The 26,161-nt window shown below is 31.6% G+C and overlaps 1 protein-coding gene across 2 annotated transcripts in view; it reads left to right on the forward strand.

The window, feature by feature from the left end:
- The window catches only part of LOC140448144 (integral membrane protein 2C), a 46,157-nt gene that overhangs the window by 731 nt on the left and 19,265 nt on the right, over positions 1 to 26,161 (forward strand). The window contains exons 2-3 of one of the 2 annotated variants that reach the window (XM_072541232.1): positions 11,072 to 11,292; positions 22,569 to 22,655. In XM_072541232.1, the coding sequence (XP_072397333.1) occupies positions 11,072 to 11,292; positions 22,569 to 22,655 (308 nt within the window). The remainder of the gene's footprint in view (positions 1 to 11,071; positions 11,293 to 22,568; positions 22,656 to 26,161) is intronic. The other variant, XM_072541233.1, reaches the window with a different exon arrangement.

Raw genomic sequence — 26,161 nt, forward strand, 5'->3', positions numbered from 1 at the left:
GAAGAAAATAGCAAAATATAACTTTAATAGTTTCTACATGTTTTTATTTTTATTTTATTTAATATTTTTAACCATAAACTTCTAAATATATTTTAAAGATCTGTTTGTACAGTGAAAATACCTATTATCATGTCAGTAAAGTCCAAATTTATCATAATTTTATGTGCATAAAAAGTATTCTTACATTTTCTTCATATTTTATTAACAATCATATGCAAAGAACAAGGAATATATGGGAAAATGTTGTTAAATGCTTTTATTACATTTTATACTGTATATAATATATATTTTATAGTATGTCTCAGTATGTTGAAACCATATAATATGCAAAACTTTTTCATTATCAGTTTTATGACTAAAAAAAAATTTTTATATAAGGTTCTTTATCGTTTAAAAATATTAATTTTGTTCAAGAATAATAAATTACCTCAATTCTCGAATATATAGAAAATTGCAATTAAGAAAAGTTGATCAGAATATAGAACCATCAGATCAATGAAAATTTAGGAAAACAAATATATAAAAGAAATCTTACAAAATAAGATATTTAGTATTTAAACACATTTTATCATAAATAATGCAAAATATCCGTATATTTCTTCAAAAATCCACTTCCAAGATTCAAATTTTCATCATTTTAAGTCCTTTATGATATTATGATGCTGCTAAAACAATTACAATTTCGAAATAAATGTTTTAAGTCTAAATGGAACTGGGTCTAATGGGTTGCTTTTTTCTAAGTTAACCTAATCTAACTCGACCCATTTTTCATCTTTTATGAAAGAAGTCCCAGATTCTGCTTAGCTATCATCATTATCAATATCAAAGGCCTACCTGCTTTAAAACACTCTAGTCCCCATTTCTCTTGTCTCGCTTGGCAACTATTTCCATTCTATATCGGATCATACCAAACCTGGTTTGTTTTTATTAGTTTTGCTTAATTTGACTGCAACTTTGTGTCATGTCAACCTGATCAAAGACTTTTTCAAAAAGTGAAAATGCAATATGTGTTTCTATGCTAAATTCTTTTCGTTTTTTGACAATTTCTTTCATAATTGTTAATCTTATTGAACACATGGCTTATTTATTATTGATAATTTTGCAGTATATTTTATAGATTACATTCGATATACTGATGGCCTCTAGAGTTTTCACAATTGTCATGGTTGTCCTTTTTGAAACAGTAATATAACTAGTGCCTTTGCCAGGTTTTAGATATTTTGGATTTCAACCAACAGATTTAGCATTCTTAACTCCAAATCTTAGAAAGTTCCACATTTATTTCCTAGTATCCTGTTGTTTTCCTAGTCTTTGACATTGTGATCACCTTAAATTCTTGAATTAATATATGGTCAGTTTTATATGAAGATTGTTCTTCTAAGTCATCTTCTATAAAAGTGTAGGAATATACTACATAATATCATAGTCTGCATTGATTGTTGTTACTGAAAGGCTTCTAAATGGCTGGTATATTTTTCTTTTCTATTCGTTTTTTCATTTTTTAAATAAAAGTTTGATTTCCATGTAAATCATTTTCATTATGTTTGCCTTATAATCCTTTTTGCTTCCGAGTTTTCCTGTATATTTCCTCGTTTTTCTGTAGATTTCTTCTTTTTCTCTCTTATTTTGCAAGTACTTGTATTATGCATTCAATTGCTGTTCATTTTCAAAGCATGGCATACAACCTGTTGAAGGTTTAAACTTTAAATATGTGTAATACTGCGACTGTGCTTGATGACTTGAGATTAGTCCCATAACATACACTTCACAACCCCAACTGTGAGTGACGCTCACACTGCGTCGCTAATTCACGCTCGAAAAGGTTACTTACGCTCAGGACGGGTAATGTCGTGACCCGTTGTGAATCCCGTTATTCATGAAAGATAGTAAATAAGATTAAAATTACACAAGAGAATAACTTCAGAACCAAACCCACCATGCTATTCAATCTTTTTTTGAGCTCCTTAAAAAACAGCTAGAAAACTACTGCTACTTGTATACATATTCAACATTCATCTTTCTTGCAGTGTTTCTATGTCTAATCTACTTTAAGAAAACATTCCACTGAGCAAGGTATAATTCATCTTTTATATAATAAAGAAGTTCTTTCTTCTTATTGGCCGTATCCTTTCGAAGGTTGGCGATTCAAATGGCAATTGTAGCTGTAGAAACTGCTGCATGAAACATTTCTGTGGATGGGCGGTCAAACCATCTCCTCAGGTCTTTCAGCTACGAGTTCTGGCGTCTTCCAACTGATCTATTGCTGTGCACTTTACCTTCCAATATGATTTGGAGTAATTAATATCTTTCAAGTCTCAACACATGACCCAAGTATTGTATTTTTCTCTCTTTAATTATGCTGGGTAATTCTTTTTGTTTACTAAGCATCCGTCTGTATATATACGTTTCAAAGGCATCTATTCTTTTTTTCTGAAGTTCTTTGGATATCATATAATCTATTGAAAACATCTACCAAAACAACAAGATGGAGGCCAGAATAGATGGAGAACTTAAGGAACCTATAGACATAGACAACAAAATACTACAGGCAGACTCACTAAGCTTTATGCTCTTTAATTTAATCATGGATGTAATTCTCAAAAGCGTCAACAACGAATGAGGTTACAGAATAGGGAGCAATAAAGACAAGTTACTCTGTCATGCAAACAACAGAATATTAATAACTCTAGATGAAGATAGTGGACAAAACAATAGTAATGAGTAAAGAACAAACTAGATGTAAATTAGTATAATTATACTTCACTCTCTGTACAAGATAATGCAGTGCCATTTCCGAAAAGAATACTGCTGTATATGCATAATGTCCTTGATGTATCATATAGCTAAAGCTACCCTTAGTGTCCTTTTCTACGGAGTAAAAAATTGGAGTCTTACAAAAGATGCCATAAAACAGTTAGAAACATTTGAAATGGTGTGCTACCTACGTATGTTAAGGGTCTCACACTTGGGCGCCGCCAGGATTATTTTCAGGGGGGTGCATTTGCATCTACACATACTATTAACCAATATAAAATATAGAACTATACATGTACAGTTATGTACTTTCTTTCCTGACCGGGGGGTGCAATTGTACCTCCTTACATTCCGCTGCCGGCGCCCATGTTCTCATATTATATACACTACACAACTAACATAATTATTCTCCAGAGGCTAAGAAAAGACAAAGAAATTATTAACACTGTAAAGAACAGAAAATTCCCTTCCAGAAAAGCGAGGCCCTGGACGTATGTAGATGTATATCCTGACTGGCCAGTCTTAGGAAATGGACTGGTCTATTGTCAACTGATCTATTTCGAGCTGCTGTGAATAGAATAAGATGGATCAATGTGCTCGCCAACATCAATAAGATAGGCATCTTTAGAAGAAGAAAGCTACCCCTAAGACCTATGCATGTTCTTGATCCAATAGTAAAAATCTCCTTTCTCCGCTCTCTCACTTACCCCCATCACTACAACCCGTCAATTTTTTGACGGGACTTCTTTTAATTGACATTTTAACCAACTTGTAGTGGTCTGTAACTAATGTCAATTTGTATCCAATTATTGCTTCGTATAATAAAGGTTTTTATTTAAAAAACAGACCTTATAACCTTATACTATACTTTTATTGTAAATCGCAGTCAACTTTGACCGATCATAACTCAGAACTAATGAACCGATCATCTTTTTTTCTTTGAAGCGTCTTTCAACGCACTTATAGTATCCGTTTTGAAAATTAAAATCGATCAACGATGCATAAAGTTATTCAAATTGTTTATAAGCCCAAAATTTAAACAATTAAAAAAAATTAGGTAGCTAGGCTCTTCTAATCGACGGATTTTAATTTTTCAAAATGAGTGTAAAAGCTTAAAGGCTGATATATAAATGTAAAACAATTTTCAAGTATCTAGAAGTTTTAGTTTTAACTTGCATAATTTTGAAAACTATTGATTTTTTTAAGAATGCAAAAGTATTATGCAAAACTATTAAAAAGATTTTAACGAAATTTTGTGTGGTGATTAAAAATATTAAAAAGTTTTCTTTCTCGGAATATGAAGGTCCTAAGTTGGATTTTAGTATGGGAAATAAACTCGCAAAGAAAACCTTTTTTTAACTGTTTTTTTTTGTGTTTTTTATTATTTTTTCAATAATAATAATTTTTAAGGTTTGAAACTAGCATTATCTTTTGTAAAATTCAATTTCAAAACTTTTATGTCTAAACAAAATTGTTCTAAACCCAATAGTTCTTGAAATATTTGCAAAAAAGGAGGAAAATATCGAATTATACATTTTGATTAATAAAAAATTAATTATGCAAAAAAACTGGACTATACCGGTTTTTATTATTCTCAATAGTTTTGATGGGTAGGTAAGTGTTTAATATATGCAAAATCAATTATTTAATTGAAGAGAATAAATTTTATGAATTAGCTTATGAAACGCAATGATTATGTTGATTGTTATTTGAACGAGTGCAATGTATGAGTAATATTGTCTGGTATGTTACGTTAATAAATATTCCAATTCAATAACTGTTTATTATAAGGTATGTAAACAAAAGCCGTCTGTAATTATAATAATTGGTAATATAATTAGAATGTAATACATAAAGTGATGTTTAAATATGTAATACATTCTTCTTCTTATAGTGCTTATTCGTTACTGACTTTGGACTCTGGTCAAGTTAAACCCTTTTCGTTGGTTATGAAGCCATGATATTCTTCTTCTTCCTGGATCTCTTTTCCCATGCACCTTACCTTGAAGTACCTATGGTCCGAAGTGGTTGTTATAGTTGTCCATTAGCGACGTTTCACGTCCATTCTGTGAAGAACTTCTTCGTTGGTAACTTTATATCTTCAGGAAATCCTCAACATGCGTTTATAGCACCACCACATTTAAAATGCTTCGAGTCTCTTCAGTGATGCTTCAGTTAAGGCCCATGACTCCACTCCATACAGAGAACAGAGAATATGTAGCATTTTAGTAAACGAACTTTTATTTCTAATTTTATATCGTGTTCGTTAAAGATTTTTTTCATTTTGACGAAAGGTGATGAGGTTTTCTCAATCCTTATTTTAATTTCCGTCGATTGTTCCCACTGTTCGTTTAAATTTGCACCCTGTGACGGGTAGGTCTTTTAGACAACATACTTAGTAAAACTAAAACAAATAAATAACAAAATAAAATTATGTCCTAGATAATATGTACAAAATTTAATTGTTAATTCTAGCGACAACGGTATCAACCACCGCCTTGACAGACTGTTTAATACCTGTGAAAAATAAAATATAATTGTCATAAAAATCGAAACGAAAATACGGTCTCTTAATACACACAAGCTGAAGAGAAGGAATAATGGGTTAGAGGTGTACGGATCGATCAACATTCGATCCGACAAGGAGCGGGAAGTGACTAATCAACACTTAGCCACGGAACAGGTCTGTTTCAGATCAACACTCTAAGACCGGTAATGAGCTGTCACTAGATCAACATTTTCAGAAGCGCCTTCTGAAGGCCAGTTTGGCCTTCGGTCATCGTATATTCTTCACATTTCATTGCGTTGGGTTTTTTGAGTATTGGGATGAACTCAGCCATTCTTTCGGAATTTCCACGGTATAGTAAATGTCATTGAATGATTCTAGTATATCAACGTGGTTTTCTCTTAGTAGTATTAAGATTTCTGTAGGTATTTCATTTGGTCCCATGGCTTTATCACTTGCTATACGTTTTAGTGCTTTTTCAATTTCCCCTTTGGTAATTGTAGCTCATTTCTACCATTTGTTTCTATTGTCTCCATTCTTTCGTCATCTTGAAACAGCTCTTTTATATATTCTTCCCATCTATTTATTTTCTCTGCACTTTCAATTATTATTTTTGCTGTTTTTGTCCATTATGTTTCCAATACCTCTTTTTTGTATATGCCAGCTGTTACTTTAATTTTCCTGTATATGTTAAAGCTGTTATGTTGTTTTTCTAATCTCTCTATTTCTACATATTTTTCTGATAGCCTTTCTGGGGCTATCAGTTCATCATTTTTTTTATTCTAGTGAACGCTTCCTGATAAACAACAAAACATCACAATTCACTCTCTACATCGCATCGCTAAAAGGGAACTTGTATTGCAAAAAGTGCCTCTTGAGTATCCAATCCCGAATACCTTGTCGGTCGCAGGTATTGGTTTAATATTTCTCTGCCTATGTAAATAGTATGTAACCTCTTTTGTAACTTATTTATTTCTGTTTCAACATCATTAAATACTTCTGACTTAGATATGTTGTTCTTCAGATATTCCCGTATGTCTTGTTTGGTATCATTACCTCATAGTTGTTTGAGATCATATCTTATAGGATTAGGTTTGTGGATTTTTTTAATTTGACGAAACTTACCAATAAGTGGGTTAAATGACAACTTTGTCATTAAACTTTTTTTCATAGGACTTGTAGTTTTGCCGGAAATCTTAATAAACCGTTTTTACCCTTAAAAACCACCCCTTTCCACTTCCCTACCTCATAACGCCACTAAATTATTTTTTATTTGATCTTTGTTATATTTTCTTCCTTTTCCAATGGGTTCCACCCTGTTAATATTTTTGTTTTCACTTTTTACCATTTTCAAAGACTTCGACCTTTCTCTTACATGTCCAAAAAGAATAAGAATTATAAAAAGTTGCGTTCTTTTAAATTTGCACGTTTGTTTATTTTAAAATCAACATACAATAACGAATATAGATGATAATATAAAACAATGATACAATTTTAAAGTATTTTTAAATGGTTCACATGAGTCACATAAACGATAAAAAATTAGTCACGTAGTATATTTACACGTCAGTATACAGGGATAACAATGTATTGCATTAAAAGTTATTCCGTATCTAATCAAATATGTATATTATATATTTTGATAACACTATAATTATAAAATTCACCGTTACTGGATGGAAATTAATGTTTAATGTTAAAACTAAGTATTAAAACACAACACTGTTTTTTAATTTCCATAGAATATCATCCGCTGAAACAGCTTCCTCAGAAGGGAAGTCATTTTAAATTAAATATTGTATCGTAGAAATACCAAAAGAAATATTTGACAAATTAAAGCAATGTATAATAATATTTTATGTTCTTCTAAATGTGACTATCTTCTAGAGATGTTGGGGACCACATTGACCCATCTTATTCTATTCACAGCAGCTCGAAATAGATCAGTTGACGTTAGACCAGTCCATTTCCTAAGATTGGCCAGCCAGGATATACGCCTACGTCCAGAGCCTTTATTACCCTCAATCTTGCCTTGTAGAAGTCGGTATTTATTATTAAGCATGATGTCTCCGAAGTAAGCCAATTTTCTGTTCTTTACGGTTCAATAATTTCTTTGTCTTTTCTTAGCCTCTATGTTACTTGTGTGGTGTATATATGAGACCCTCAACATACGTCGGTAGCACCACATTTCAAATGCCTCTAATAGTTTTATGGCATCTTCTGTAAGGCTCCAGCTTTCTACTCCATAGAGGAAGACACTAAAGACGTAACATCTAAGAATTCTTATGCGTATATTGATAGTTAAAGATAAGTTGCAGAGAATCCTACTAAGGCTGTTAAAAGAGCTTCTGGCTTTTTCAATACGAGTTTTTATTTCGTAGCTGTGATCCCAAGTATCCTTAATATTGCAGCCCAAATAGCATATTTTTTCCACTCTTTCTAAGGGTGTATCGCCTATTGTAATTTGGGCGTTTATGTTGGTGTTCTTACTAATGATCATTATTTTTGTCTTCTTGTAATTTAGTTTTAGGCCGTATTTGTTACATGTTTCTACAACGTTATCAATCATCCTTTGGAGCCTCTGCGCACTAGTTGCCAACAACGCTGTATCGTGTGCATATCTAATATTGATTCGTCCAAGGCCTCTCTAAAGATGTTTTTATAGTATATGTTAAATAATGCCGGTGACAATATGCAACCTTGTCTAAGTCTTTTTTCGACTGTGAAGATCTCGGATAGTTCATTTTCTAATCGCACTGTTGCTTTTTGTTGGAGATATAAGTTTTATGTTACTTGTTTTAATGCTAGAAGAAATACACTTATGTTACTATGGCAGTTACAAACTGCGTTGCAGTTGTCAAAGCTATGAGTAGAAATAGACTAATCTATTCGGCCTTATAAGATCTATCGCTTGTATATTATTCCCCTTACGCTGTATAGCTTATACAATGATCGATACAATTTAATTTGTTTATGTAAAATGAGTAAGGTAACAAGATTGATAATAGTATTGCTAAAGAAAGAATATTCCTTTGGCTCCATCGCATCGAGAAAGATGTCAAAAAATGGGAAAATGCACTTGGTACTGAGAGAATATTCCAAATTTTTCGTCTATCAGTAAAAAACTTTTGAAACAAATTTGGGAGAAAGAAACTTTTGAGCTATATAAAAAAATTTAAAATGGCTTGTTTAAATGTAAAACTTAAAACCTCCGTATTGCATGGACTGTTAAGACTTGTGGTGATTAAAATATGATCAAAGTTTCAAAGCAGTTTAAAAGTTCTTTTATTTGTTTATCCCAAATTAATTTTTTTTGCAACAATGTAAGTCAGAAAATAATGAAGTGACAGGAATTTTACGGATAGCTTATGAAAAAAGAATATAACAGGAAGATCAAGAAGATTCTATCAATATTATTTAAAAAAAAATGAAGAAAAACAATTTTAAATGTTGCAAAATCGTTATTCAAAAACATGTCGATTTTTTGCTTATAAACAATTATAATAACTTTTTAACCATTAACTGCAGGAAAATTGTGTTTTCATATTGGGAAAGCTTGCATTTGTTCACAAATTTAAAAAAAGATAAAGTTGTCCTAGGACAATTTGACACGAAGTTAGTCCCTTTTTTTTTAAATTCACAGCAGCTTTGTTTATAACGATTAAAAGATCTAATTAGTGTCATTTGAATAAAATACTTTAAAGTTTTAATGTGCCAAATTCGAAAAAAATTTACCTTTTAACGGAATCGTTCACAATGCTTCAAAATCGGCCGACTTTGAAACCCGCGGGAGCTATGGAGGGGGAAGGAGCTGTTAGCGGTTTTTGTTTATGGATTTCGACGTTAAATAAATAAATTGTTAAATAAACCATCTAATTTGTTTAAAAAACATTATTTACAATTTTTTTAATTTTTTTTTGTCATATTTGAGGTAATTTTTATTGTAAACCGTAAATATTTATGATTAATATAATACTTATCCTATTCAATTATTTCTAAAAATAGTATTTTGTGTATTGGTTTGGAAATATAAAATCTCAAATGAACTATAGTACTTTTTATATAAAAATGCGTGCACGTCATTCAAGATTTACGACGTCAGAACCCCACACGTTGCCAAAACATCAGAATAGTTAGTAAGTGAGGAATTTTTAAAATGTCAACTATTTGTCAAACTATTATATAACAGTAAATACATTTAGTTTTAAAACTACTGCAACACACTAAAATACATCAGAAAACGTTTTAAACTTATCACTTTTAGAGCATTAATAGTAAAAACGTCCCGCCATTATTTCTTGTTCAAAATAATCTATCTTATATGAAAGCTTATCAGCTTTCTGCAGACTAGTTAGTTGTTTTGGCATAGCACAATCACAATACACAACAATAATTAGTTTTTAAAGCTGTTAATCTAAATTTAATATATATTTATAAATACAATTTATTAATATATAATATATTATGATCAAATTGTGTAAGAAATCAAAACAAACAAAATTCTTACTATAAAAAGACACTTTAAACAATTTTGCCACACGCTGAACTGTCAAAACATTTGAAGTATTCCCATATCAGTTTCGTACAATTGTCGCATATATTTAATTAAAATTATTATTTTGTGAAATATTAGACTTAAAGAGTTATTTCATAAAATTTATATTATTAATAATAACAAATGTTTTTGGTTATTTAATCAATATAATTCTAAAATTCCCAATATAATGATGATTACATTTTTCTGATTATTATACCATGTTGACCCCTATGAAAGATCAAGTATTATTAGCTGTGTTAGGAAAATTTGAACTCTAAGGTTGACGTTCTGGAAATTTTAAATATAAGTGACGTCACTTTCTATAAATTGTGACGTGCACGCATTTTTAAAAGAAAAGTACTATCGGTTTTACTTCTTGTTAAACATACCTACTATTAGTTGAATGAAAAAAATGTGCATTTTTGATTAATATTGGTGTTAATCCTTCAAATGTTACAAATATATTACAAAAAAAAAATAAAAATTGAAAAAACAAATTAGATGGTTTATTTAACAATTTATTTATTTATTATTTAAATAATGCATATTCGTAGTTTAAGCAAAAAGTAACTACAAATTTAAAAAAGAAACGTTATGCTTTCCAAATATGAAAAAATAATTTTCCTGTAGGCAATGGTTAAACAGTTATTCTAATTGTTTATAACCAAAAAACCGACATGTTTTTACAATATTTAAAATTATTTTTCTTTATTTTTTTTAATATTATTGATAGAATAAATCTTCTTCTTTCTTCTTCTTCTATTTTGCAACTTTTTAAGCAACAAATAGGAATAGAAATTTTTAAAAAACATCATTTTGAGGATTTCTATATGACATAAGTTTCTTACTCTCAAATTTGTTTCAAATGTTCACTTTTTGCTGATAGACGAAAAAATCGAAAATTGACCGTTTTTGACCTTTATTTATTGATAACTAAGTCCAAAAAATTCGAATGCAGGGTCCGTTGTTGTTTTCAAATCTGACAATAGAAATTAAAACGTCACCCAGATATAATTTTAATAAAATGGACAAAGTCGACAAAGCAACATGCAAAGTTTGTGAAATTAGATAAATCTTTTCAAAACGTGATAATTGGTTTCATAGACTTTAATAGAAACCTAGAGTTTTGGACTAGGACATTGATAATATAGGATACACACAAAATATCTTTTAGGTCGCAGGATAGAAAAGTCTACGAAGTCAAATGACCTATTTGTAATCTAAAATCCATAAAAAAACATTTTTTCACTAAACAAAATTTATATTTTTTTCAGGTTGCTCCAGAAGATGTTGAATCGCAACAACGTAGAATGCCCCGCATTCTTATCTTTCCAGCTGGTGTACGACCCCACAGGGTTACGACAGTTACTACACTCTGTCTTCTTTTGACTGCTCTTACAGTGGTCGGAATAGGTATCGTAGGCGGCAAAATTCTGTATGACCAGTACATCAGGGTAGCTCATAAACGGTTTGAAGGATGGGCTCAAATTCCAATGTGAGTATTAGTTTTCACCTAACTTTTATTATTTTTCCTAAAATGTTACATAAAATAATATTGAATGTTTCAAAAAAGCAGAACTCTATTTCATATAAATATTATACGATTACAGATCCAAGAAACGTTAATTTGTCTTTTGTTTTATATGTTGATATTGAAATCACAAATTTATCTTCTTTTTTCAAAAGCTATAGCCCAAATTGAGGCTTGACCTATTTTCATTTGTACCTCCAATATACGCGGTCCTATTCCGCTTATCTTCAAGTTCAGTCAATTGTAAGCATCCGTTGCCATTTCACTCTCCCATCTTTAACGTAGCTTTTCTTTTGATCTTCTGCCCTGCATTATACCATCTAGAGCTCTGCTCGGCAGTCTGTCATCATCCATCCTCACTACGTGACCAGCATATTAAAGACTTCGGAGTCTAGCGAATTGTGAGATCGGTGGTTCTTTAAACAGTTGGTCTTCTTATTCTTCTTCTGTTCTCTATTCTGCGCCACTCTTAATAATTGTTGAACGTTCATGCCAGTCCAAGCTCTGATATTGCGAAGCTATAACATGGCTCTTCTGCCTACTCCACTTTTGCCCTCTATATTTCCTTTAATTATTATTCGTAGGTGTTATAAATGGTTTAGGTATGGTATATATAACTCCATACAACCTTCCTTTTATTGTACATATTCCCAGCCTGTTCTATTCGTGTTTTTATTTCTATATCTGGATTCCACTTATCATTTAATACTGCTCCTAAGTATCTGAATTTGTGAACATGTTCTAATTGAGTGTTATTTAGGTCAGTGCGACAATTTTCATCGGTTTTGCTAATCACCATTACTTTATTTTTTTTTTTGAGGATTTATTGTCAGTCTCATTACTTCACTTGTATTATTAACTCTGTGTAGTATATTTTGTAAGTCGTCCATTTTTTCTGCTATCAGAACGGTATCGTCTGCATATCTGATATTGTTAATATATTTACCGTTTATTTTTATACCAATTTCGGCGCTGTCTAGTGCTTGTTTGAATATGCATTCAGAGTACAAGTTAAAGAGCAATGGAGACATGGCACAGCCTTGTCGGACACCTCTTTGTATACGGACGCTTTTAGTAGTGTGGTTGGAATATTGTTAGGTTACTTCTTGGTTCCAATACATGTTTTGAATTATGCGGAGATCTTTTCCGTCTAGCTTTATTTTCTGTAATTCGTACAACAATTTTTCAAGCTGCACTCTTTCAAAAGCCTTCTGGTAGTCGATTGTTTCTTGTTATTATCGGAGGTTTCTTTTATTTTTTTGTAGAGGTTGAATGTAACATGTTGTTTGTCTAGGTTTTCTATTTCACTTATCGACTTTTTTGCTTCTTTGATTTTTTAATCTATGGTTCTTTACATTTTTATATGTGGGTTGTTTTTTTGTTTTCTTCTCTCTTCCATGAGATCCAAAATATCTTCCGTCATTCATTTTTTTCGTTATTTACAAAACAGTTCTAACTTACTACCGTTTAAACAGTTGGTAAAGTTCATTTATACCTAAGCCTCCTTATCCATTCTTAGGGAGTCCAAAGATGGGTCCAAAGATCTTTCTTACAATTGTTCATTCTTTTTCTACACGATTTCGTATTCCAGCATGCTAGTAGTAATTCCTTATTCTTTCTCGTACTCCTTTTCCTTACTAAGGTCGTTTCCAAATATTGCTGTGGTGTATCCGAGGCATGGTGATCCGTTCTATGAGCGTGTTTGTTTACCGAGGCAGGTTGCTGTTGCTATCCTCGCCTTCGAAGCCTCCTTTTTATTTAGATCCTTACTATTGTTATTATACACTTAGTTGAATATGGGCCGTTGTTTGAACTCTTTGTTATACTGTACAGTCTGCTTCCTTCGAACTTTTACAGGAACTATTTTGTAAATTTTATTTGTATAATAGCCACTTTTTAATGCAATTTATAACACTAGAGTGATTCTCACAGACTGGCTCAAGTCCATTTTTGTTGCAATTTCTAAAAAACACAATGCTGGAAAATGCTCATAATATCGATTAATTGGTCTAATGATCCACACATTTAAGATTTTCCTAAGAATATTTCACAACAGAATTACTTAGGTGCAAATGCGAAGAAGATACAAAGTTTGGTTTTAGAAATGATATGCGAACTTGGGTGGCACTTTTTGCCCTTAATAACCTATTACAAAAATGTCGTGATCAAAGAAAATATGTATTTGCATGCTTCGTGGACTTCGAAAAGGCATTCGATAAAGTACAGCATATAAAATTAACGCAGATGCTAAAAAATATAGGAATAGATGACAAAGATAATTGTGTTATTAAAAATATGTACTGAAATCAACCTGCTACAGTAAAAATTGGAGATAACTACACCGACGAAATTTCCATACAACGAGGTGTCAGAGAAGGTTGCATTTTGTTCCCTGTCCCCAATATTCTTCAATGTTTATTCGGACTAGTTATTTAAAAAGTCTGAGAGACAGCCATATGGAATAAAAATCAACGGAGAACTACTTAATGTACGCGAACGATACAGTAATTCTGTCAGAAAATATTGAAGGTCTCCAAATTCTGCTTGATCGGATTCACGAAGAAGGAGAGGAAATGGCTATTAAAGCAACCTCACACAAAACCAAATTTTTAGTCTTTAGTCATAACCCAAATCCAGATGCAGAGCTTCAATTAAATGGAGCCCAAGTTAAAATAGTTCACAAAATTACATATTTAGGAACTGTCATAACGGACAAACTAGATCCAGACATAGAAATAAAACCCAGAATAGCATTGACTAACACTACTTTTATAAAAATGAAGACATTTCTTGACATAATCATCTCAGTTTAGAACTAAGACAAATAATGGTTAAGTGCTATATTTGATCTGTACTATTGCATGGAGTAGAAGTGTAGACAATAAAAGTGTTGTGAATTGTCTTCTTTCTATAACACAAAAAGCGGGCCAGACGTTGGAACTGTCTAAGTATGTAGACTAGGATTAAATACTCCTTCGTCGAAACAATTTCTAAGTCGAACTGGTAATAATTATGCTTGTTGAATTTGGGGGCACTTCATTTTACGTTTCACTTTAGTTACAAAAGATTATTATTCACAAAAATATTTAACTAACACTAAACTATTTATTTTTCTGCTATGTGAACTAAGTCTGAAAGAGGAGTCTTGAAGTAACTACTGTTTGGCACGAGGGCCGAGTACGAAGTCTGGACTGTAAACTGTTTGGCACTAGGGCCGAGCACGAAGTCTGAAAGAAAGGTCTGGTGTGTAGCTACTGTCCGGCAGAAGCACCGGTAACAAAGTATTTGAATGCCGCTTTGATTCAACCTTTTATACTGAAAGACACCGCCAATCTTTCAACGGTTGTAACGAATTTTAACGTTTTTAACGAACTTTACATGTCCCAAATGGTGGGTTCTAAAAAGCAACTTTTTTATACATTTACGAAGAAAATAAAACAAAACTAAAAGATTTATTGCCCTTTAACGAGTTTCGAGAACAAATAAATATTGTTGACCCAGTTTTAGGTAGACAAAAAACTTGTTTTTTGTAACGAATTAGCGAAGCGGTTGGTACTAGCAAAAAACGTTCATGACCAGTTGTAGTCGTAAAAATGATAATTTTTATATTAAGAAGAGGAGAGTTGGTGGTAAAATAATATCGAAGTGTGTTTAGATACCAAAACAAGCAACCTGTTTTTAGCGGGAGTCTGAACGAGACAAAAAACTCGTTTTATTTGAGTTGAAATATATCGAAACTAAGTAGAATATATTTTCGTGTTTTATTAATAATTGCAACAAAGTAATGAGGGATTGTTGGTGGTATGTTAAGACTTTAACAGAAAGTGTCAAGCATGAACAGAATTGAACATTGGAAATGTGGATTCATAGACAGATGCTGAAAATACCTTGGACGGCAAGAAAAAGTAATGAAGGAGTACTAAGAGGAGCCAACAAAGATAGACAATTGCTAAAGACTGTTAAACACCAGAAAATGTCTTATCTGCAACATATGGTGAGGGGAAATTGATACAGAATTCTATAACTGATCCTTAAAGGCAAAATAGAAGGCCGTAGAGGGGTTTCCTCCCGAGACTCGGGGAGCCTTTGTAGTGGTGATCGCCAACGTCGGATAATTTTGTTAAGGCACTTGAAGAGGAATTGTCCCTTGAAAAGACCACTCTCAATTTTGCAGAAAAGCACTGGTAATCAGATATCTGAGTCCCCAACCTAGAAATCCATAGAAAGAATTTTTTTTTATATATTATAAAGAACTTTGAAGGTAAAAAATAATTGCTATGATCTGGTTGAACATATTGCCTTTAATACATTTTTTATGGAACAAGAAATAATTATCTATTTCATATTCCCTTTCACCATAATAACTGTTGTTTTTGCTTAAATTTTTTAAGGAGAGTAAATGTCAACTCGATTTGTTTACTATGTTTTACTGCCAATTAAAAAAAATAGTCAACAATAGTTGTGATAACACAAAACTTGTCAGTTATCTTAATAGGTTATTTTTATTGTTTATTATCATATTAGAAATGACACGTTTCGTTAAATAAATAAATAAATAAATAATTTCCCAATGTATCACAGTGATGAATCTTTCCATATTATTTTATTTTGTATAATTTAGCATAGTCAAATAAACAATCTCCAAAACAAACTAGGAATTGTCCACATTTACGATGTATTTGATTAGGCCTGTAGATTTCCGTTATTTAATATGGGAGTGAACAGTACTTATCCGGAGTATGGTTAACATTTTTTTAATTTTTCACATATCACATGGCATAATTATACATTTCTGACCGGCGAATGACTCGAAACCATTTGTTTATGAAAGGAAGGATAGACGATAATTATATCTATAATCATGTGTTTGGTGTTGTCTCCCGATTGCATACGTAATATTATGCAAAGTACTAAAATTTCATATCTATAATTTAATCATTGTTAACCTGATATTGCCTGGGTCAAATGTGTTTACTGCTTGAATTTACAGTATGGAAACTACTTAGAGAATTGATTTTTTAAATTTTATTCTGTAAGAAATAATGGGAAATTTATTAAACAAACTCAATTTTTATTATTATTTTCTTTTAGTTGTAAAATTCTATGGCAATTAATTTCTGAGACTGTTGACATAGCATCTCTATTTGGCAATTTTTTAGAATTTTTCATTTTTCATCTACAACATATTCTCCTTCCACATCTCTAGACTGCTCTATGCGAACCTTTCACTGTGCTGCAGGTCATCTTCCGATAGACTGTTGAGGAGTTGCGCAGATTTTTGTTTTACGTCCTCTAATGACTCGCGACGGGTTTCTTTCAAGCAGGATTTGATTTTTGGGAATAGATATAACTCATAGGGTGCTAAATCTGGCGAATAGGCGGCTACTTCATAAATTTGGTCTGGATTTTGGCCAAAATAATCAGGGTGCGAAATTATTTTTCCACATTTCGGGACTCTTGCGCATTTGGTAGAGTCTTTGTAAAATCTCTTAATAGTAATATTTATGAACTATCTGACCTTGTGGTATTCATTATTACCGTATCACATCCCGTATATGGTGGAAAACAATCAGCAATATTTCTTGATATCTTTTTAATATTAAGTTCTGTTGTTCTCCTCCAATACTCATATACTTTTTCTTTTTTATATTCACCTCCATAGAGTCTGTGAGTAGTACGCCCACTTGAACATTGTTTTCGTCCACTTGTGCTGTGATGCTTCTAGATATATTTTAAAATAGTGTTGGCGAGATACAGCACCTATGTCTTAGCCCTATGGTTACTCTAATTCCAGGTGTTATTTGCTTTCTCGTTTTAATTTTTGTTGTTGATTTCTGATACGGCGTTTTAACGATTTCCACTAATATTGTTCTGAAACTATTGTCTTGTGGCATCTTAATACAATTACTATTTTTATTGGGAATAAGCCACAATTTAAGTTTAAAATCAGTTTATTTTTTGGCGTTTCAATTTTCACTTCGGTAATCGTTCTCAAAATACAAACATTAGTAAATTAAACAAATTTTGTTTTTTGTTACTTGGTGAAAACTCCTTCTAATAATTTAATTTTATCTGACTCATTCATATTGACAATTCACACATCTATTATACATTTTAAAGTAGACGACTTAAAAATGATATTGTCAATATTGCTGAGTTACGTTCAAGCAAAATTCTCCTGTTAGTAATTCCATAGTAAATCATGAGGAAAAAAACCTCATAATACTATCTTTGGTAAGTATTTGGTCTTACAGTTAGTTTACTCTATTTAATATGGAATAATAATAAAATGTAGCAATGGGCTCTAGATTATCTCCGTTATTAGTCGATATATTTATGGAAGATTTTGATTCAAATATTATTTATAAACAAAATTTAAAATCACAGTATGGTGGAGATATGTAGATGATGTATTCTCAATGTGGCCTCATGGATCAGAGTTGTTGACACATTCCTGAATGATATAAACGATAAAGAAGAGACAATAACATTTACCATGGACAAGGAATATAATAACACACTATCTTTCCTGGATGTTTTAATCTCTAAGAACGATACTGGATATGAGACTCAGGTGTATAGAAAACCAACAAACCAACAGATGTTTAAATTACAAATCAAATCACAACATCAATATTAAAAAGGGAATCATTAAATCCTTAGACGATAGAGCCAAAACTGCTCGTTCTAACGAAAATTCGTTCTTAGAGGAGAACCATTTGTTAACATCTGTTTATTAAAAAATGATTATCCTTTATCGTTTATAAATAAGGAATTTTTAAGAATTGACCGAACTTAGAACAGGATCGTACAGTATCCACAAGGAATAATTCGAGGAAAATAACAATACCATACATAAAAGGATTATTATTAGAAAAATTTAAAACGATAGGATATAAATTCAACATTTCAAAACACATTGAGATCTATTTCTAACACCTCGAATAATTGGTATGGGGATTTTCTTGAAACGGCAGTACAACGTCCAGTTTCTTGGCTTCGGGTATTGAATTTCTAACACTTCTGGGGAGATCTTTAATATGGCCCGTTTCTTAATTTTTATTTTCAATTTTGCAAATTGTTGACTAAGGAATGGGTTCGCGATTGGGATATTTAGCGTTAAGGAAATTACGAACTTTTGCCTGAGTCCTCACTATTTATGTCGACAGAAAACTCGAACAGTAAAAATGTGACGGTTATAGATTCATAGATCATTGACAAGAATGACTAATCAATGACAATACTGGTTTAAATATTTTTGTGAAAATAACTTTAAATACTTGGCTGATACTACATTAACTAATTTCAGATTGGAATATAACATTGTTATCAATCAATATAATTCTTTTTTTTGGAATTAGCAAAAAACACAACGTTGTTTTATTCGCAGTGGCGGTCCTAGTGTCATTTTTAGTGATTAGTGATTGAGTATTTACTGTAATTCCTTTTTGCTTAAGGAAGTACGTAATTTTGGTTAAACCGTAGGAATAAATATTCGAATGATACATCATCGTTGCAAAGGCGATTAGGAGACTTTTCAAATGAGGTGTTCATAGCAACTAATGACCATTTTAAATTTGTTCTTAACAGTATTAGAATATGCTTGGAAAATACTGAACTAAGAGGACAAAGGAATCATCGTTGAAGGAGAATAATTAAATATCCTTAGCTTTACAGATGAAATAGTGTTAATAGCAGATGACTTAAAAGAAGCTAAAGGCATGCTGGAAGAACTTATTGCAGCAACAGGAAAAGTGGGATTGAAAATATAAAAAAACAATGATGACCAAACTAGCATCCATTGACAACATCAAGATCGAGCAAAAAGAAATTGAACTCACTCACAAATGCACTTGTATTTTACTAATAGTTTTTCATAGTCAGTCGTCGCCATAGTGGTTTTTGCACAAGCATCCAATAACCACCAAACATTAAAATTAATAGTATCATTCTGCCTAAATAGGTTGGTCACTCCGGATTGATGTGCATAAATGGTCTTATTAAAAAATATTTTTTCATAAATACAATACTTTTTAAACTTTACATCAATCTTAATTCAAGAACAATATATTCAGTTTTTGAAGTATGTTTAGAATGTACAATTCTTTATTTTTTTAATTCGTTTAAGATACGAACCGAGAAGAAATATGTGCGTTTGAAACATTCACTATCATTTACAATGTAACATTAAATCAAGACGATATTGCAATTCAAATATTAATATTTTAATTTTATTAAATCATATAATTTAATGTTGAGGCTAAAAACTTTTAGTCGTCTACATTTTTATTCTATAAATAATATTGATATTTAGTTTTGCAATATGTTTGAATGCAAATTTCAGTTGTTTTTTAATGTCCTAATTACAAAATAAAACGAGACAAAATGCGGAATAAATTTATAATCGAAGAGAAGTGTATACAAGATACATCATACCAAATGAGTATTATATTACCTTAAATAACACCGGAATACAAGGTATAAAAAATTATATATACAGAGTGAGCTTTAACTATGGAACGTCTGGATTATCTAAGAAACGACTTGCTCAATTTATATAAAATTTTGTTTGTAAGGGTTTTGTAATACGGTCGATCTTATGGTAGTATTTCAGTTTTTTCTGAAGATATACACTTTATTATTTCAATTAGATTATCTTGTAAGATTTTTTTTATGAGGAATTCAAATCTGCAATAAAAAATTTGCCTCTCTCCCCGCTAGAGAGAGTGAGGTGGGAGGTCGTATTTGGTGTCATTCGATATTTTTGTAAAATATAGAACACGTGTTTTTCAGCTTTTCGATCCGATATTTAAATCGCGAAATATTCGACCGCCTCGCTTCTTTAATCACACCTTTTATAAAAATCAGCTGTTATACTATAACGTAAGTACAATTTCAATTATTTAATGCATATTTAAGCTAAGCGTCCGTAGGTCCGCATCGGAATAATTTTTCATACTGCGTCCACTGTACCGGAAGCAATCGGATTTGCCGACGCGAGTATCGTCAATCGGATTGCCGATGCCACTTCATTCGGATTTTTGTAGTGATTGTAATTGTAGTAATAATTTTATATAATAGCATTATAATAGTTTTATTCACTTTGTTAACATTTAATTTTACACTTATCTCAGCAACATCATTAACAACTCTAATAGGTGTAATTAGAAAAATGTATTGTTTTTTTAACGAGAATAATTTTCATAGTTAGATACTCAAGATATCTTAAGAAAGACCAATAAACATGAAAAATGAGTAATATTTATGATATTTTAATCCCCATAATCAACTTATCATGGCCTGTAATATTTTTTCGGAATATACCTATACCGATATATAAAATTAAAGTTAAAACTGAGTTTACTTGTTTGATTACTTACAAAAAGTCAAATCTTTTTTAAAAAGCTGGGGAGATCGACATTTTTAAATTTTGTTTTTTTTTTGGAACACCCCAATAAATATAATAAAATAAAATCGTGATGCGTCCATGATACAAAAACAGGTGTTGACAAGCTCCACTGGAACCTTGCGACCATGCGTAATTGCGAAAAGAGCCCGCGGAGTGCGTCTACCGATCGGACTTCCGTATGACGTCATCAGCACGCATCGTAAAAGTTGTCTCTGGAAGTAAGGCTTCGGCATTGCCGGTGATGCGATCCGTACGAAGCTGATCAGTACTAATCAGTAGACGCAGTTACATAAGTTTTTATACAAGGCAAACTAAAATACGATGCGGACCTGTGGGCGCTTACCTTAAGGGTGTCTGTCGAGAGGTTGCCAGGATGGTAAGCGTCTGGCAATTAATGACGCAATTTCTAACAATATCAATATATAAGAAAATATTAAAAAATCACACTTTATTATTTGATGAATATAGACTGGTATTTTACACATCTTTAGCGCCGTTTACTCGCCAAGGCTACGATATCCCAAACTTCATGATAGTCCCATCTTTCGTACCTGTGTTGGGAGCATACGTTGACAAATTTTCAAGTTTTATAAAATAACAAAGGTCTGGGGTTTAGGGGATTTTGCTCTATAAGCAGTTGGTTGTACAGCGGAAACCCAGAAATCTCGTTGAAGGCTTATAGGGAAAAATGTATGCCTATTCGTCGGCCGACCCGATTAACCTGCGAATTCCCATGGGCATTTGAAAAACATTCTGGTTGGCATAGGGCGTGAACCAAGCCAACTACACTTTTATTTTTAATATGTACCTTGCATGTAGGTCTGTCTTATGCTTTCGTTCTTTTTCTGACTAGGAGTATCTTTTCTGTTATTCTAAGATCTTTGTTTCCACTAGTTCAGCTTTATATTGTATATTAGATATAACAGTTTCACTATTCGGTAGTTGCAAAAAATAACGCGGATTTTCGCGAGAAAAATCACAAGAAAATTACTTTTTGCGCCAGAAAATTATCTGTCAAGTAGGTAAATCGTATAGAAGTGATTTGTGATTTCCATTCATCCTTTTGATAAAAAATAACTTAAAATATAATAGCATTAATGAAACACGAGTACTGGGCAGTGAACACGAACACTAGCAAGTTCAGCAATTCAAACGAGTGAGAAATTACGTTTCTGCACGTGTTACACACTATACTTTTTAACATATCTTTTTAAATAAATATTTTACAAAATAATGTTTTATATTTGACGTTTGTGGACAAACTTAGTATTCAGGGAATCAGGTAACTAAATAAACAATATTGGTTGGTCATGAGACAAGAATTATTGTTAAATGGAAATGTGCAGAAAACAAACTTTCTGACACAGAAATTTCACTTTCCAGCTGTTGCGAGACGACTGGAAAGAAATTATCAAATTTATTAACATAAAATTATGCAGAAAAGCGCTTTTTGAGCAGTGGCGGTTAGAAAAATTATATGTAATGCTAAGTAATCCACTATTTTGATTGTATTATATCAGAACACGATGGGAGGCTACTAAAAAGCTTGGTACTTCAATAATTAAATACACTTTCCCGCCGTTTTGTTTTTTTTTGTAATTAGGACACATTTTTTAAATTCGGACAAAAAAACAAAATAAATGAAATAACTTCATTTACTTTGTTATCTATTATTTGTTCATAATTATTAAAATATAAAGATCGTAATTGTATTTCGTATAATATAATTTTTATATTATTTTAGTTGCTTAAATCCCTAAAAAAACACAATACCTATTTTGCTTTAGTACCTAATTTCTTTTGCTATCTTTTTTCTTCTTCGGTATTACAGAAAAAATGCATATGCCGGGACAGAACTAGATGATACTGACGCAATTTTAGATAAAATATTACCAACAGAAAATTACTCTGAAATGTGGTAGGTAGTTGGGTACTATAATAGTTATTTTCAGTATTTGTTTTTGTGTTTTTCGTTTATTTTAATGTGGCGTAAAACTCTAGCAGTACATATTTCTACTATTAACACTTTACACTGCAACTAAAACGAACACTATGTTAACTCAGGACGACAGTTTCGGTGCCAATGGAATTTTTTTAGCTTGTATTATTTTTACAGCTTTATGTAAGTGTACAGCAAACAGAAGGAGAATTATTGGTTGTAAATATGTAAATCGCTCGTTGGGAATTATATATATATATATATATATATATATATATATATATATATATATATATATATATATACATATTGATTTGATCTCTTACACTTTTCGTATAGCCCAGAGGACAGAAAACGATATTATTAAATCGTTTTCATTGATGGCCGCCAAAGCAGGTGGCACCTCTGTACGCTAACCACTGCAGTGGTCAAGTTTTAGGAGACATTCGTTGGACTTTCCGAGTTTGAATTTGTATCAGCGCGAGTGTCTGATGAGGCAGAGATATGGTGAAATGAGTCATAACACTCTATTGATACTTATTCGAGCACGGGAAGTTTAACGAATTTGTCCTCGTAGGCTATATATTTGGCCATTTAATTCATATATATATATACAGGGTGTCCCATAATTAATTGGACATTAGCTAATGGGTGATAGCTGACATCAAAATAAAGCGTTTGAGCTCAAATTGCTTAGACAAAATGTTGCTAGTTTTCGTTCTACAGGGTGATTCATTAATATTTTTTTATATTATTTTTAGGGATATATTGAAAACTATTTAACCGATTTAAGTAAAATTTGGTATCTTGCTATTATTTAGTATGCTTAATATGAAAATGATATTAGTTTTACCGATGACACTAGCTGGCGCCACCTACTATAACATTGGTTCATTAATGGGGTCATAATTTTTTTTCCCGCCCTGTATAAACATTCTAGGAAAAAAACATGAAATAACATTCAATTTTACACAAAAAAGGTATTCTTGTTTCAAATCAAAAAAGTACACCGTTTTCGAAATAAACGTATTTTTTAGAGACGTGCATAAAAGAAAAAAATTTTCAAAAACTTATGTAAATTCAAACATTATTCAAAAGGTCTTAAATAAAAGTGAATATTAAATGTATTAGTAGTAGATAATTTTTGCAAACAAAATGCATATAATTGAAACAATTATTTTTATTAAACCTTTGACTCAGTAACAAATTTAAAAAAAATCAGAAATTAAATTAAACAATGAAATGAATATAAAACAATTAACAAAGTGAATAATTCAAAACGAAACGAAAAAAAATTACAATAAGTGTTCAATATGTGCACCATTAGATAAACTACATAATCTAAATCTTTTGTGTATGTTTTGTCTTATTTTAAATAATGAGTTTTTTTGGGCCCTAATTACGTTAACTCCCTCTACAATATTTTACCATAACTCTTGACGGTTATTTATTTTTTTTTTATAAACAAGTGACTTTAGGTAGCCCCACAAGTGAAAGTCTAGGGGATTTAGTTCGGGACTGCGTGCTGGCCATGGGTATACACTACCTCTACCAATCCACCTTTGAGGATAAATTTCATCTAGATAATTTCTAACTTCTAGGCTATAATGTGGTGGTGCATTATCATGAGTGTACCAAGAGTTCCGTCTCAAATTTAGAGGTATGTCTTCTAAAAGAGTTGGTAAATCTTTTCTCAAAAAATTTAGATACGTTACTCCGTCAAGCCTAGTTGGTAATTCGAATGGTCCTACAATACAATCCCCAAATATGCTACACCAGATATTTATGGAAAACTCGTGTTGAAAATGATGTTCTTAAAATGCATGAGGATTTTCTGTCGCGTAGGTATGGCTATTGCGCCAGTTAAATACACCCCTTCTAGTAAATGTGGCTTCATCGGTAAATAAAATTTTATTATAAAACATTGAATCGTCTAAATGCCGCCCCATCATAAACTGACTAAATCGGAGCCTTGCTGGAAAATCCTCTGGCAAAAGATTCTGTACTGGAGTAAAACGATACGGATACAGATTTTCTGTCCGTATCATTCTTGACACCGTAGATTTGCTTATACCAGTGGCCGCAGAAACAAGCCTTGTACTGGTTTCTGGATCTTCTGCAACACGCACAACAATTTCATCCTCCATAGCCGCATCAATTACTCTCGGTCTTCCAGCATTCCTGTTTTTGGGATGAAATGACCCTGTTTCGCCTAATCTGTCGAACAATGATCTAATAGTTTTATGGTTTGGTTGCCTTCTATTGGGATAAAGTTCGAAATAGAGTTGAGCTGCTTTACGAGAACAAAAATTTTCCTGGGCATACAAACAGATCATATCGCGCATTTCTACATTAGAAAATTCAACTAATAATAAATAAATTCGTAGTTACCTTTGACAACTAATAATAAATAAATTCGTAGTTACGTCTTGACGTTGTCATTAAGTTCAAAGCATACTTGTTTTGCAAAAAATTAAATAGAGACATGCATCATTAACAAAATACGTTTATTTCGAAAACGGTCTACTTTTTTTATGTGAAAGAAGACTAGGTCCCTTTTTTGTGTAGGATTGAATGTTAGTTCATGTTTTTGAAGTTATACTTCTTTAGGTGCAATTGGGAAAAATGTTGAGAGTGAATTTTTATAAAAATGTGCTAGTTGCTAAATCTTTGAATTTACGTATGTATCAGTGCAAATAAAGTGTGAAAAAAATATATTTTATAATTTTTGTGTCTTTGAATTTGTCTTCGTCGGATATAGGATAATAGATATTAAAATATGATGATAAGAAGATTAAAAGGCAATCTTAATATTATTTGTAGATATAATCTGTCAAAATAATTCACTTTAGTATGAATTTTACGGCCATAGTACACTGGCTACACCAGTTGTCGCTCGAAAACGGGAGTCAAGCAGGATGCTTTCATACTTTGGATGGGTGACCGCTTAGGAACATAACATGTCATGTTATTGCCTTGCTTACTTTTTTTAATTTTCGGTATTATTTAAGAAAATTTTTAGGAAACTTGTAAGTATTAAAATTAGTTTAATATTTAAATAAATCACAAATAAACTGTTTAATGTTCTCGTTAATTTCGTTGAAGTCATATAATAGAAGTATAACTTCTTACCTGCGTACAGACTACACACATATTCTTTTTTAATAATAGACATGCACTGCACTTTGACAACAAATAGTAAACAAATTCGTACTGACGCCTTGACTTTGCCATTAAGTTCACAGCATACCTAGGTACCTGCTTGTTTTGCGAAAAACAAAATACGTTTATTTCGAAAACGGTTTACTTTTTTGATTTGAAACAAGAATACCTTTTTTGTGTAGAATTGAATGTTATTTCATGTTTTTTTTCCTAGAATGTTTATACAGGGCGGACAAAAAAATTATGTCCCCATTAATGAACCAATGTTACAGTAGGTGGCGCCACCTAGTGTCAATGGTAAAACTAATATCATTTTCTTATTA

The sequence above is a fragment of the Diabrotica undecimpunctata genome, chromosome 8 (genome assembly GCF_040954645.1).
Source record: "Diabrotica undecimpunctata isolate CICGRU chromosome 8, icDiaUnde3, whole genome shotgun sequence".
NCBI classification, from domain to species: Eukaryota; Metazoa; Arthropoda; class Insecta; order Coleoptera; family Chrysomelidae; genus Diabrotica; species Diabrotica undecimpunctata.